This window comes from Penicillium malachiteum, assembly GCF_028827825.1.
Source record: "Penicillium malachiteum strain IBT 17515 chromosome Unknown utg000002l:1.0-8849297.0:1.0-8852440.0, whole genome shotgun sequence".
In the NCBI taxonomy this organism is placed as follows: Eukaryota; Fungi; Ascomycota; class Eurotiomycetes; order Eurotiales; family Aspergillaceae; genus Penicillium; species Penicillium malachiteum.
Window position 1 is genome coordinate 2555508 of NW_026643095.1, and position 12530 is coordinate 2568037.

At 45.0% G+C, this 12530-nt stretch overlaps 5 protein-coding genes across 5 annotated transcripts; 3 read left to right on the top strand and 2 right to left on the bottom strand.

Annotated features, from left to right (window-relative positions):
- Positions 1–176: 176 nt before the first annotated feature.
- N7483_004009 (FAD-dependent oxidoreductase) lies at positions 177–1530 on the bottom strand (the record flags this gene model as incomplete). Its single annotated transcript, XM_057087446.1, has 3 exons — positions 177–537; positions 594–972; positions 1035–1530. The coding sequence occupies 3 exons, from the start codon at positions 1528–1530 to the stop codon at positions 177–179; spliced, it is 1236 nt and encodes a 411-aa protein (XP_056947275.1).
- A 2021-nt stretch (positions 1531–3551) lies between these two features.
- Positions 3552–4329, top strand: N7483_004010 (EXPERA domain-containing protein; the record flags this gene model as incomplete). The annotated part of the gene is made up of 3 exons (XM_057087447.1): positions 3552–3807; positions 3863–4026; positions 4087–4329. 3 exons carry the CDS (start codon positions 3552–3554, stop codon positions 4327–4329), a joined length of 663 nt encoding a protein of 220 aa, XP_056947276.1.
- Positions 4330–4647: 318 nt separating this feature from the next.
- N7483_004011 (uncharacterized protein) lies at positions 4648–6796 on the bottom strand (the record flags this gene model as incomplete). Its single annotated transcript, XM_057087448.1, has 8 exons — positions 4648–4790; positions 4842–4941; positions 5006–5112; positions 5179–5589; positions 5660–5921; positions 5978–6315; positions 6372–6524; positions 6742–6796. 8 exons carry the CDS (start codon positions 6794–6796, stop codon positions 4648–4650), a joined length of 1569 nt encoding a protein of 522 aa, XP_056947277.1.
- An 889-nt stretch (positions 6797–7685) lies between these two features.
- On the top strand, positions 7686–8815 carry N7483_004012 (putative NAD binding Rossmann fold oxidoreductase; the record flags this gene model as incomplete). Its single annotated transcript, XM_057087449.1, has 2 exons — positions 7686–8012; positions 8075–8815. 2 exons carry the CDS (start codon positions 7686–7688, stop codon positions 8813–8815), a joined length of 1068 nt encoding a protein of 355 aa, XP_056947278.1.
- A 623-nt stretch (positions 8816–9438) lies between these two features.
- On the top strand, positions 9439–11653 carry N7483_004013 (putative glutaminase; the record flags this gene model as incomplete). Its single annotated transcript, XM_057087450.1, has 2 exons — positions 9439–9874; positions 9933–11653. 2 exons carry the CDS (start codon positions 9439–9441, stop codon positions 11651–11653), a joined length of 2157 nt encoding a protein of 718 aa, XP_056947279.1.
- Between the last annotated feature and the right edge of the window lie 877 nt (positions 11654–12530).

Here is a 12530-nt window from a genome sequence, read left to right on the forward strand (position 1 = left end):
TAGCTCTCTCGAAAAAAGACCACCTTAGGCCAGTAGATTTACGTTGACTGGCGACACCAAGTTCTAACTAGTCATTCTTGCTTCACTTTTTCTTGAAACCTGTTAGAACATTGTATTCAAATGTTGCCGTGTTGTTGTTGGAGTATGCTATTGGGCCTGGAGAATTCTATTGCTCTTTAACTCTGTGCAAGTGCTTCTTTCATACTAACATATGGCTTGAATTGTAGGAAAGCAGCGCTAGATTGGGTTGTCGAAAGTTTTGCCTGTGAGTCTCGCGAATCACTCTGCACTGCCGATGCGTGCGGACGACGAATACTATCCCATAACTCCAGAACCCGGGGGATACTGTCTCGACTGGAGGCATCTGCAAGAAGCACATTTAACCCCTCTACGTCTTCGAGGGCCTGGTTCGTTGCCTGGGCTTGATATGGGGACATGGCGTGCGCTGCATCTCCGATCAACATGGTTCGACCTTTAACATAGGTTGGTAAAGGCTCTTGATCGACCACTGGGAAAGGCTCGATTAAGGTGGTGCGCCTGAGCTTGTTAAACCCGGATGAGAAACTCCATCTCAAATTGAGTCAATGACTTACCTAATTATTTGCAGGATCCAGCCAGGGAAATCGTGGAATTCCTCCAGCATATCATTTACCAAGCTCTGATGGCTGCCAGGTGACTTTATCTGAGCTAGGACTCTAGAACTTGTGTCTGGAACGCCGCAGACGAAGTTCATCAACTCCAATTCGCGACAAGGATAAATGACCATGCTTCGGTTTCCTTCATCACCTGCAGCAATGATCACCACACAGCTTCCATCGTCAAGAGTGAGAGTGTTCGGCATTTTGCCATCAGCATCTCTGAGGGTATCCATTGGAACGACGAATCGGTATACACAAAGCCCACACAGAGCTGGCTCTGGATGCGATGGTGGGATAGCGAACTCGCGCACTTTTGAGTGAATACCATCCGCGCCTAATAATCACAGAAGTTCAAGTTATTATTCGTGTCTTAATCGGATGACTAGGTCAACTCACCAATAATCAGGTCAACCTCTACAGGTGGTCGATCGGCAAACTTCAAAACCCCAGCTTCTGGATCAATGTCCACGATACGACTATCATATATCACTTCAACAGGCTTGCCGTCCCCATTTTCACTCGTTACTCGATGCAAGAGCGCATCCTTTAAATCTTGTCGATGCACAAACCAGAATCCGGTCTCCCCATCTGGGTGAACAGTTACTAGACCTTTACTCATATGTTCTTCTCGAAGATTATACGTTCGATATCCGGCACCTGTTACGCCGCGAATCTCCTCCCTGGTGATTCCAAGTTGTTCCACTATGGACGTTCCATTAGTTTGGAGGCCTAGTGCCGCGGATGATTCCTCCCAATCTGCACCACGAAGTTCGTAAACCTTCACATTGTACTGTCGATGTCTTCTCAGGAAGGCAGCTGCAGCTAGCCCGGCGATTCCGCCGCCTACTATCGCGACATTGAGCTTAGCAGGGATTGCGCTGATCTCGGTCATTCTGATACGGCGGGGTCAAAGGTGGGGGAATGCGCCGAGAGGGTAACAGTTGATCGATCGAGAGGTTATTGGTGAGTGATGAATATCTTTTGTCAAATGATCAGTTGATTTGATCTACTACCATTCTCACTCATGTGAATGTTTGGACTATCGAAGTTGTTGTGTCTTCTACGCCGATCGGTATGTTAAATGACCCCGAGGGGTTGTCCCCTCACCTGGCAGTTCTGAGCTAATCATTGTTATTAAATCTGCCGTATGAGATATCAGCTGCATATACACAACTGGTTGACCAGTCACGGTTCTGCGCACATGAAATCACAGCAACTAGCAATTTTAAACTCGCTAGTGACCAAAGTCTGTGAGAGATATCTTCCCACTTCATTTAATTCCCCTGGGCTATCTAGGGTACTTGAATCTTTTTCCCGTCAAGTTTTTCAATCATCAACGTGCTGATATCGACATCTTTCAGAGTTCGTCCCTGAGACCATGTCAACTAAGGAGATCACAGTACTCGATGAAATAGGACTCACGTTGACAGCGACGATCGCCTCATATTCCCCTACATCAGAACGAGCATACACACTTGTCCCACAGTTGGTGCAAAAATGATGAGGATATTTGCGGGTTCCGAAACGGTACTCCTGTAACAGACGACTCACATCAATACGGGAGCGAAACTCAAGAGGTGGGAGAAAAAATGCCCCAAACCTTTACAGCACCATCTTCTTCATGAAATGTGATCTGGTCCTTTTGAACATATACCAGGATGTATCCGTTGATGGTACAGATTGAGCCTAAATAAGGTACATTCAGTTATCAATGACTCTTCCACGGGTTGCCGCCACTGGCTGACAACCGAGCATATGGATGCAGAGAAGAATGTATACAATTGCATGTATGGGAAACCTGCTCTTGTACAGGTGACGAGAGGTGCGCAGTATAGCGCACTTTTCCACAGTGGCAACCACCATTGTACAAGTGGGGATATGCAGTTTCTTCTGACATGACGAAGCTTTACGTCTAATAAATACTCATTATAGGTCTCAGATTGACTGGGCGATCGATTGACAGTCCTTTTATAATGCACTGTGGCTTAGCTTGGGAGAACGAGTGCCAAGTATGGGCCAAGTGCGTCTGGCCTTGAACTCTTGCATTTATTCGTTGTCCATACACTCTGGAGACCATGGAACTCTACCTTGGTTGGGGTTATCCAATAGAGTATTTGGGTTTCTCGTATTTTGACATGTCATGGACGTTTTCGTTTATTTGACACGAAGGAAACTCTAAACATTCACTTCGATCGTTTCACATTTACTAGTGCTTGACTTAATAGAATCTTATAAATGATGCCCAGCCCTTGAGTGTATCGACGTGGGGTTCAAGTTTTCTGTCGCATCCGCGGGGATTGTGCTTATCGTGGATGAAACTTGATCTACAATTGACATTTTCAATAGGCAATCCTGATTTAATTTTGACAATTTTAAATCAAACTTGAAAACGATACCTCAATGTTCTACAAAATTCTTCTAAGGTTATCTTAACTACTTCCAACTGGTTGTCTATCAGGTCGACTATAGTGGGCTGCAACTACTGTGAGTCTGTGAGATTAATATTACTAGTATCCACCAAAAAACTTAATACTATAATTTGATTGAGAAGAAATGAATAATTAATATTAATATTAATAGGATAAATCTGAGTGGCCTCGATGATTGTTTCAGGGGCCTAGTATGGGGTCCAGGAGCCTCAAGGGATTCGGATGACAGTCAACCCGATGGGGCCACCAGGATGCTTACGTCGGGCTCCAACATTATTGGGCCATTAGGACAAAGAAGGTACCTAGGTACTGATTATATTGTCACCTAAGCTCTTTGTTTATCTACTTGTAGAAACATTTGAACAGATCATAGTCGTGGCTTACCTCGTTAGCCCCTTCTTATTGTGTACTTTAGCCTTTAGCCTTTAGTCTCGAGTCCTACTCAACAACCCCTTTCATTTTCTTCACTTACAACCAAAAAACAATGGAGATAATCAAGAGATCTTTGTTTTCGGGCTTTATATCCCCTGCCGAAACGGTAGAAACGCCTGTCCATCCTTTCTATCCCCCTGATATGAACCCGGTTGATTACGTCGCCAATACCTTAGGCGTCTCCTTTCTTCTGAGTTTCTTCGCACTGGCCACAGCTGCCGTCATTATCCTAACTTCCCTTCTACTCAAATGGCGTCAGTCGACTATACCCAGTCAAGACAAATTTCTAGTCGGGTGGTTTATCTTCAGTAAGTTGATACCGCCTGGAAGATTATACAGGGTATAGCTAATGATATCCCCTAGCTGGATGTATACACTTCCTCCTCGAAGGATATTTTGTGTACAATCATAAGACAATGCCCAAGATGCAGGATCTTGGTGGCCAGCTATGGAAAGAGTATGCGCAAGCTGATTCTCGATACATGACCATGGAGCCATTTGTGCTTTGTATGGAGACAATCACAGCTGTAAGTGTTCCCAGAAATGAGTTTCAATTTTCCAAGGTCAAATTTCTAATTGCCGAACAGTTTACTTGGGGACCACTATCTTACTTGATTGCATGGATGATTATAGTGGATTCTCCTCATCGCCATCCAACTCAAATACTGGTCTCCATGGGCCAGCTCTATGGTGATGTTCTATACTATGCAACAAGCATTATGCAAGACTATTATCATGGGAGATCTTACTCCAGACCTGAGCCATATTATTACTGGGGATACTTTGTATTCCTCAATGCTTTCTGGATCGTGATTCCTGCCGGTAAGTGATGCAAGTCCATAAGAATTTGAGCTTGGAATAAGTGGGTTTGATTGACAATGGCTGACATTGCTTACTTTACTAGCATGCATCTACCAGAGTTATTCGGCAATGGTTGCGTCGTCCCCAGATACAATTCTCAATATGCCAAAAAGAATATTTGAGTCGGATACATTGGAATGGGGAGCTCCAAGAGGCTACTCTGCCTACAGATACCGGGCGTAGTTTTTCAGAGATGTAGTTTATTTACGCTGATACTTGACTGTATTCATAAGTTCATAATGTTGGAAAGACTAGAGGACTATTGCAAGGGTGTGAGGGTTCAAATATCAATTCAAGCCTGCTTCGTCTTGCCACTGTTCACGCAATGTCTGAACCAGACTATCCATATTCCATCCCGTCCTTGAATGCATATCTCGTAGAAGGGACTCTGCAGCAGTTTGATCGCTAGAATACCGTAGCATCCAACCCCCTTATAGGTGGTCAGTTCATGTTCTCTTGCATTTTATGAAATGAAACTCACATGCAACTAGACTATGTCTAGCAGTGAATAATGTGTTCTCGGCTCGAGGGTTTGATTGTGCCAGGCCTAATATTGTAAGAAGGTGGTGTCGAACATTTTTCTATTCTAAGGTCAGATACAAGTAATCACTCAAATTGAAGTCAAGAAAGGCATATATGGCTTACTTCAATTATTCTGGAATGTCGCAGACTCTCATATGTAGATGATGGCTGAGAAGATTCAGATAAAGCTAGGACGATTTTGGCGATATGATAATATTGCAGACCAATGACTAGTTTTGTCAACGTGAATCTCAGCACCCTCAAAAGATAATAATATTTTTTTTCATTTCACTTACCATGAACAGGTAATAGCATCCAAATAATTGGAAACCGGTAACCAACCTCTAAGTCACTCGGAACTATTCGGACCGGCTCAAAGGATTCAGGCTTCGACCGAAACCATTCCTCGACTTCTTCGTTGATCAGACTCACCGTCGAAGAATCAAGGAAAGCAGTTTGGAGCACCTTGGCAAGGAGAAATACCATCCTACTTGACCATGCAAAATCATCCTCTCGATGAAAGATATCCGAGTCGTGAAAGTTTTCCAAGTTTGTTCGAAGTGGCTGTTGGGTTGTCAGAGATACGTAAATATCTTGACGTAGACAAAGCCAAGCAGCCGCCTCCCCGAGACCACCAGATGAGCCGAATGTTGAAACAGTATTCAGAATATGGGTTGTTCCTGTCAGATGGAATTGATTATCCTCGCCTGAGGTGTCATTAGCTGGGGTCTCCTAACTTAAACTGATGTGGGAATAAATAAGAATTCGAAAACGAACCATCCATCTCCTCATGCTGTCTTAAAATGGCCACTGCAGCTAGAATATCCTCTGTTATATGTTCCTCTGGATCAGAGAGTGCTGGGATGAGGATCTGCACACAGAGGTTGTGGTATTGCAACGCATCTGTTGAGTCATTCGCGGTTTGTCTGTTTAAATGTCGTGATGAAAATGCAAAAATTGCGTTGCGTAGGACAGGCTCGTGGAATGCTCTTATAGGAACATCGATCTCAAAATGCCGATGCGGATCGGTGATGTCGGCCTCCATAAACTTGTCAGCAATTCAACAATTCTTCTTGCGGAGAGTTGTGTACATACCCATAAAGCCATGTTCTCAACGAAATTTCTTATCAATATTGATTCTCTCACAGTATAGGGTTGGAACGGTTTTGAGCTGGCTCGTGATCTGTGAGACGTTGTAGAATAGAAGGAGACGCTGGATGGTGAGACATCTAGTGGATCGTAAGGTAGTTGGCTCAGGCTATTATTTTCGGCATCTTCCAGACGTGTTTGTGGGAGCTCTGGTGTGTGAACTTGAGCAATGGGCTGATTCTCTGGAAGAGGACTCTTCTCCACCTGATCAATCCAGCAGAAGTCGGCCTCTAGAGAGCCAACATATTGGCTGACAATCTTCGGGGTCTCATCGTGGAAGCGGACTATAATATTATTCAGTTTTCTGCCAGTATGACAAGGAACTTAAAAGATTTGGTACCTTTCCCATGAATCCGAGGCCAGTCTTTCTGGTCAGGAAATGCAGCATTGGGGCTCTTCGGAAGTGCGAGACCACTCCGAAATCGAATTGTGGTTCGATCACATTGAGCTCCAGCGCTAAGGCAGTGCTGACAGACTTGAGAACTAACATCACCTGGAAGGGCTTGTTAGATAACGTAATGGAACTTTCTATACCAGGGGATGACAAACATTTCAAATGACGAGCTGTTGATCCGTAAACTTCAAGTTAGCATGTCAAACCTCAAGTCCAACTCTCCGAGGTTCAAGGTTGTTAAGCTCACCCCGACACCGCTGACTGCTGTCTATCAGTACTAGTACCCAAAAATGACCTATTTAACATCCAAACTCACCATCCTGTCGCAAGTCGGCTTCTCTTTGGTTGTGCAGACATATTGAAATATGCATATTTGAAGCGGAGAGAATTACTGTTTCACAGATTAGAGGGAGGTCACTCCGTGCGGAGTGCTTCCCCGCAATTCCGGGGTCAATCAGAACCTGGGGTTCCACTCCAACTTAATGGTATTATCAATTGAAATTAGTGTTGAGAATGGCAAGGTTGGTGAAGTCATTGTAGTGAACGAAAAGCGCTTTTGGCAGTTGTTTGAGACAAGTATTCGTTCATGCGAATCACGAATCACGATGAATGTAGTAAATCACGATGGATGTAGTACGCCGGCAATGCTTTTTGGGAACCTCACCATTTGATGTAGAGCGATTATTTTTTTACTAGAATTTCTAAGAAATATGAATAGACTTCTCCATAGCTAGAATCAATTATTTCAAATGATTCCATAAAGAATTGATGTTGTGAGATGGGGGAGAAGCCAATGCGGTCCGATTTACACGGTCGGGAGTAGTTGGTGTCGCATATAACCATCAATTGAAGATATCTAACTTTGGAATAATAGCATATCGCCACCCTTCCAAGGCTAAGATTGAACGATCCGCAACCCTGATATCTGCATGACTTACAGACCAAGTCTAATCAGCAGGTCATGATCTATTTACTGGAGCTTAGCGGGGACTCGGATTACAGCACCACTTTGGGTGGATCAAGTAATTCTCTCCGGTCAATCCAAGATGCATATGCGGAGTACACCATCCACTTTCTCAGCAACAAGGAGACACTTGCCTTTATTTTTAAGAGCAGGAAACAAATAAAATCATTATACAACGATTGCAGGTCTACTTTGAACTATTTGAACCCCCTCAACAAGCCCCAAATGGAGTCAGAAGCTCAAGAACATCGTTTTCCTTTCTCTACTTCAACAAACACAGACCAACCGCACGCAAGATGGGAGTTCAAAAGCTTCAAGTTGGTATGGCCGGTCTTGGTCGTGTTGGCAAGTTCCACGCCATGAACTTCCTCCAACGTACCCCTCGCGCCGAGCTCGTCGCAGCCTTTACCCCCGACCCAACCGAGATTGCGTGGGGAAGAGTGAACTTGGAACCCCATGGAGTCACTTTGTACGACAATTACGATGAGATGCTCAAGCACCCAGGTCTTCAAGCTGTGGCTATTGGAACTGCGACCTCGGTTCACGCAGAAGAAACCATTAAAGCTATTGACGCGGATTTGCATGTTCTGTGCGAGAAGCCTCTCTCAATCAATATCGATGTGGTAAGTATTGAAGCTACCCTCGTTGGAAAAACAGTTTCACTAATAACTGATGATTTAAATAGTGCAAAGCCGTTGTCGCAGCCGCAAAGAAGAAGCCTCATCTGAAGGTGATGTGTGGCTTCTCCCGACGCTTCGACGAGTCATACCGAGAGGCCCATAATAAGGTTGAACAAGGACTCATTGGAAGACCCTCTATCATTCGAAGCCAGACCTGTGATAAGCTCGACCCATCAGGTTTCTTTGTTGAGTACGCTGCATGGTCTGGTGGTGTTTTTGTTGATATGGCTGTGCATGATATCGATCTTACCCTGTGGTTCTTTGGGGACGACATAATTCCCAAGAGCATCTCTGCACATGGTATTACAGCAGTTCAGCCCGAGTTGAAGAAGCACAAGGACTATGATAACGCTGTTGGAATTGTCGAGTTCCAAAATGGCAAGATCGCCTATTACTATTGTTCACGTATGATGGCCCATGGACAAGAGGATACCACGGAGATCATTGGAACCGAGGGCAAGCTGGCTGTGAATAACAACCCTCAGTGCAACTTTGTCAACTACTACCACTCTGGTGGCATCACACGCGAGGTGCCCCCGAATTTTATGGGTCGCTTCGGCCCTGCCTTTGTACAGGAGGCCAATGACTTCACTGCGGCTTGTCTTGACAACACACCACTTCCTATGAAGTTGAGTAATGCAGTGAAAGCAGTCGAGATTGGAGCTTATTTGCAAGAGGCGCTTGTGACTGGCAAACAGCTTCACTTTGATGAAATTGGACGACGCATCGAGAAGGCGCAGCTGTGATCAAATATTTGGAATATTTTTCTCGTTCAAGTTATCGCTACTATATAGTCAATAGAACAATAAAGGCTTATTATAGAATCTATTAGCTCTTACACTATGAGAGCTTGAAATATTCAGCTTCTCATGTGCACATGTGTAGATGCAAGGACCCGACTGCACCATAGCCACGACTCAAGTGCATTGGCCTTTCAGCCGTCTTACATTGCAGCCCCGCAGATCAGAGGATGGGATTGTCGCAGACTTCATCCTATGACCTGGGGTTGGTGGAATGATCTCCACTCTACTTGTTTGAGACTAGACAATCATGCATCGCGATCAACTGCTCCAGGATGATGTGATATAAGCGTGGGGACTTTCCCCATTCCCCGATGACGACAGTCCTATGATCGTCGAAGCCTTCCCCAACTTGAAGGGGGAGACATTCTTTCTGTTAGCGCTCTCAAATCCTCAGTTCTTTTTCCCTTCCAAATCACTCATATTCTCTGGCAGATATTTCATTTGGCTTTCTTGTTCTGTTTAAATTTACCTTATAGTTGTGCTGGAAGGGTTCCTTGAGCGCCTGGTGCGCTTAGTGACAATAACAAATTGTTGAGCTTCAAAACCACGAAGCACACTTAATTAAAATGCGCTTTAATCTACAGAATACTCTGGGTTTTGGATCGCTCTGTGCATCGGCCTTTTGGTGGTTTGGTGGCAACGACCGAAGTCTTACCCATCACCCTGTCTTGCCTCCCTCGTACCCGCTCGCAGTTCGCAATCCCTATTTATCGACATGGATGCCGAGCGATCGTATCGAACGACTACCATATTCTGATTCACAATTCTGGGCAGGCCAGGAACTTGGGTGGTCGGTTATTGTACGTGTCAATGGTCAGGCATTTAGTTTGATGGGTGTTCCCGATTTAGAGACCAGCGGGATTCTTCCTGCAACAGTGCACCGTGCGGAGTTCACGGCGACCCATTCCCTCTTCGATCTCACAGCTGGACCTGTATCTTTGACGCTGGATTTCTTTTCGCCCGTTTCTCCCTCTAACTATTTGCGCCAGTCGCTTCCTTTCAGTAAGGCTATCCCTTTTTGACAAAGATGTTCGTTTGAGCTAACAAAGGTCGCTACTAGGCTATTTGACTGTCCAGGTGACAAGATCATATGGAGATGATATTCAAATTTACTCGGATATTGATGGAAGATGGGCAGGCCGAGAGCATAGTGCTGTGCAAGTCTTTGAACAACATGATGATCTCGCCTTACATTTTCTTTCGGTGGAAGAAGCAGCTCGCTACGCAGAAGGGAATGATATGGCACTTTGGGGACAGGTAATTCTGGCTTCTCGACCAGAGAATGTTAGCTCTCTTTCAGCCCTTGCGGGAGATCGACAAACTGTTCGAAAATATTTTGCGGAAGGGGGCGACCTGTCAAGCGAAGAGTCGACCTGGTTTTCTGGGGGTGTCATTGCTCTGGCACACGATCTAGGAACGGTTGTCGGTGGCGCATCAGTCAACTTTGCCGTGGGATATGAAAGAAAAGAAGCCATCAACTATCTAGGAGAGGCTTACACCGGCTACTATCGCGCAGAGTATCCGACTACACACGAAGCGGTCTCATTCTTTTTGGACGACTATGAGGATGCTTTCTGGGAGTCCTTAGACTTCGATCGAGAGTTGAAGACATTTGGAACTGCTTCAGCCGGTTCTAAATATGCAGATATCCTTGCTTTATCAACTCGTCAGGCGTACGGAGGAATTGATCTGACAATCCCTAATGAATCTCTCGATACGGATGAAGTATTAGCCTTCATCAAGGAACTTTCCAGTGATGGTAATGTCAACACCATTGACATTATAATGCCAGCGTTCCCTATATACTGGGTTCTAGATCCTGATTGGATTCGCTTGTTGCTCGAACCAGTGATGAAGTACCTCGATGCCGGTCGCTGGCACCTCCCATACACCATCCATGACCTGGGCTCTTCTTACCCAAATGCCATTGGCCATGATGATCAAAAGGCTGAGCCTATGCCCATCGAGGAATGTGGAAATCTCCTGATCCTGGCTCTTGCCTATGCACAAGCCACCGGGGACACAAACTGGACTGACCAGTACTTGTATATCTTCCAGAAATATGCGGACTACCTTGTGGACAACAGCATCAATATTGCGAATCAACTTTCTTCCAATGATGCTGCCGGCCCTCTACCAAACGAGACCAACCTGGCTATCAAGGCAGCTGTTGGAATCAAAGCCTTCGGCAAGTTGAGCGGCATCGATTATTACTCTCGCGTCGGCGATGAGCATGCCGATCTGTTCTTCACCCAGGGTCTAGGCACTGATAAGGATCAGACCCACTTTGTACTCGAATACCCCGATTTCCCAGACTCATGGAAGACTCCGTACAACATCTACCCCGATCTCCTGCTGGGGCTGGACACATTCCCTCAAGAGGCATATAAAATGAGTAACGACTTCTTCTCGAGCTCTGTTCGAGGAGAATATGGCGTTCCACTTGACAACCGGCAAGACTGGGCCAAGTCAGATTGGAACATGTGGTTAGCTGGTACATTTGATCAAGCGACCAGAGATGAATTTGTTGATGATCTATGGGCATTCATGACCAATGGGAAGCATAACTGGCCATTCTCTGATCGTTATGTTGCTACATCTTCTCGTGGTAGAGAGCCCGGCAAGCCAGTTCTGTGTCGAGCGCGGCCAACTGTTGGTGGTCATTTTGCCATTTTAGCCTTGAATGGTCCTGCTTCTATCACCTCATTGTCTACTACACACAAGCCAGGCCGGAGACCGAGCAAGATGCACATGGTCAAAGATCATAGCAGTGAGCTGTGAAGTAGGCGCAGGTTCAAGTTAACTATGTGGGGAATGCAAGTGTGGAGGCTAGTATCACCTTATCATGCTGTAAATAACTGTTTCATGATATCATTTAGATGAGCCAACACCTAACCTAGCATATCCCACCATTGAAGGTTTCCATGATGTACCTGAAGTGACAGCCAAACTAGTAGACATAGGTTGAAACTGATTTATTCGAACATCAGCAACCAGAGTGAGATTCGTGATGAAACCTGGAACTGCCATATTGAAAATTAATTGTACTAATATGCACAGGTCTCAATAACTCTAGTGTTGAAATAGAATGCTCAATTATTGAAGATATTGAGCTCACTTTATACCGGCAATTCTTACTAAATTGAGGGTGTTGCTCATGTAGTAGTGACGATTCAATATTTCAGTTTGATTATATGCAGTGCTACCTCAGGCTGTCAGTGGGCAGGAAACATCAGAGCAGGTACTAGCTAGGACTGACATACTATCATGAATGTAAGAGTTATATGAATTGAGTTATATGAATTGAGTATTGTGATCTTTCAAGAAGGGAAATTTGTAATAGTAGCCTTGATAGAAAATAAGTCTATCAGCGTTGTCTTGATAGTCGAAGTGAGGCGGTCGTCTGGCTCATCGTCAACCTTTCAACTTCAACCTCGAAATATTTCTTGGAGCTTCAGTCGATCAAAGTTTTACAATTCTCGTTGAACTTTCATTCACCCTCATCTCTTATCACTTCCCCCAAGCAAACACCGATCTTGATCCCAGATAGTCATATGGTTGAGCTGCCTAAAAAGGGATACTGTTGTGGGCGGACAGGGGTGGCTTACCTAAGCCATCGTCACGCCTGTTGCTTCACTCATGCGCAGTGAATCTGATC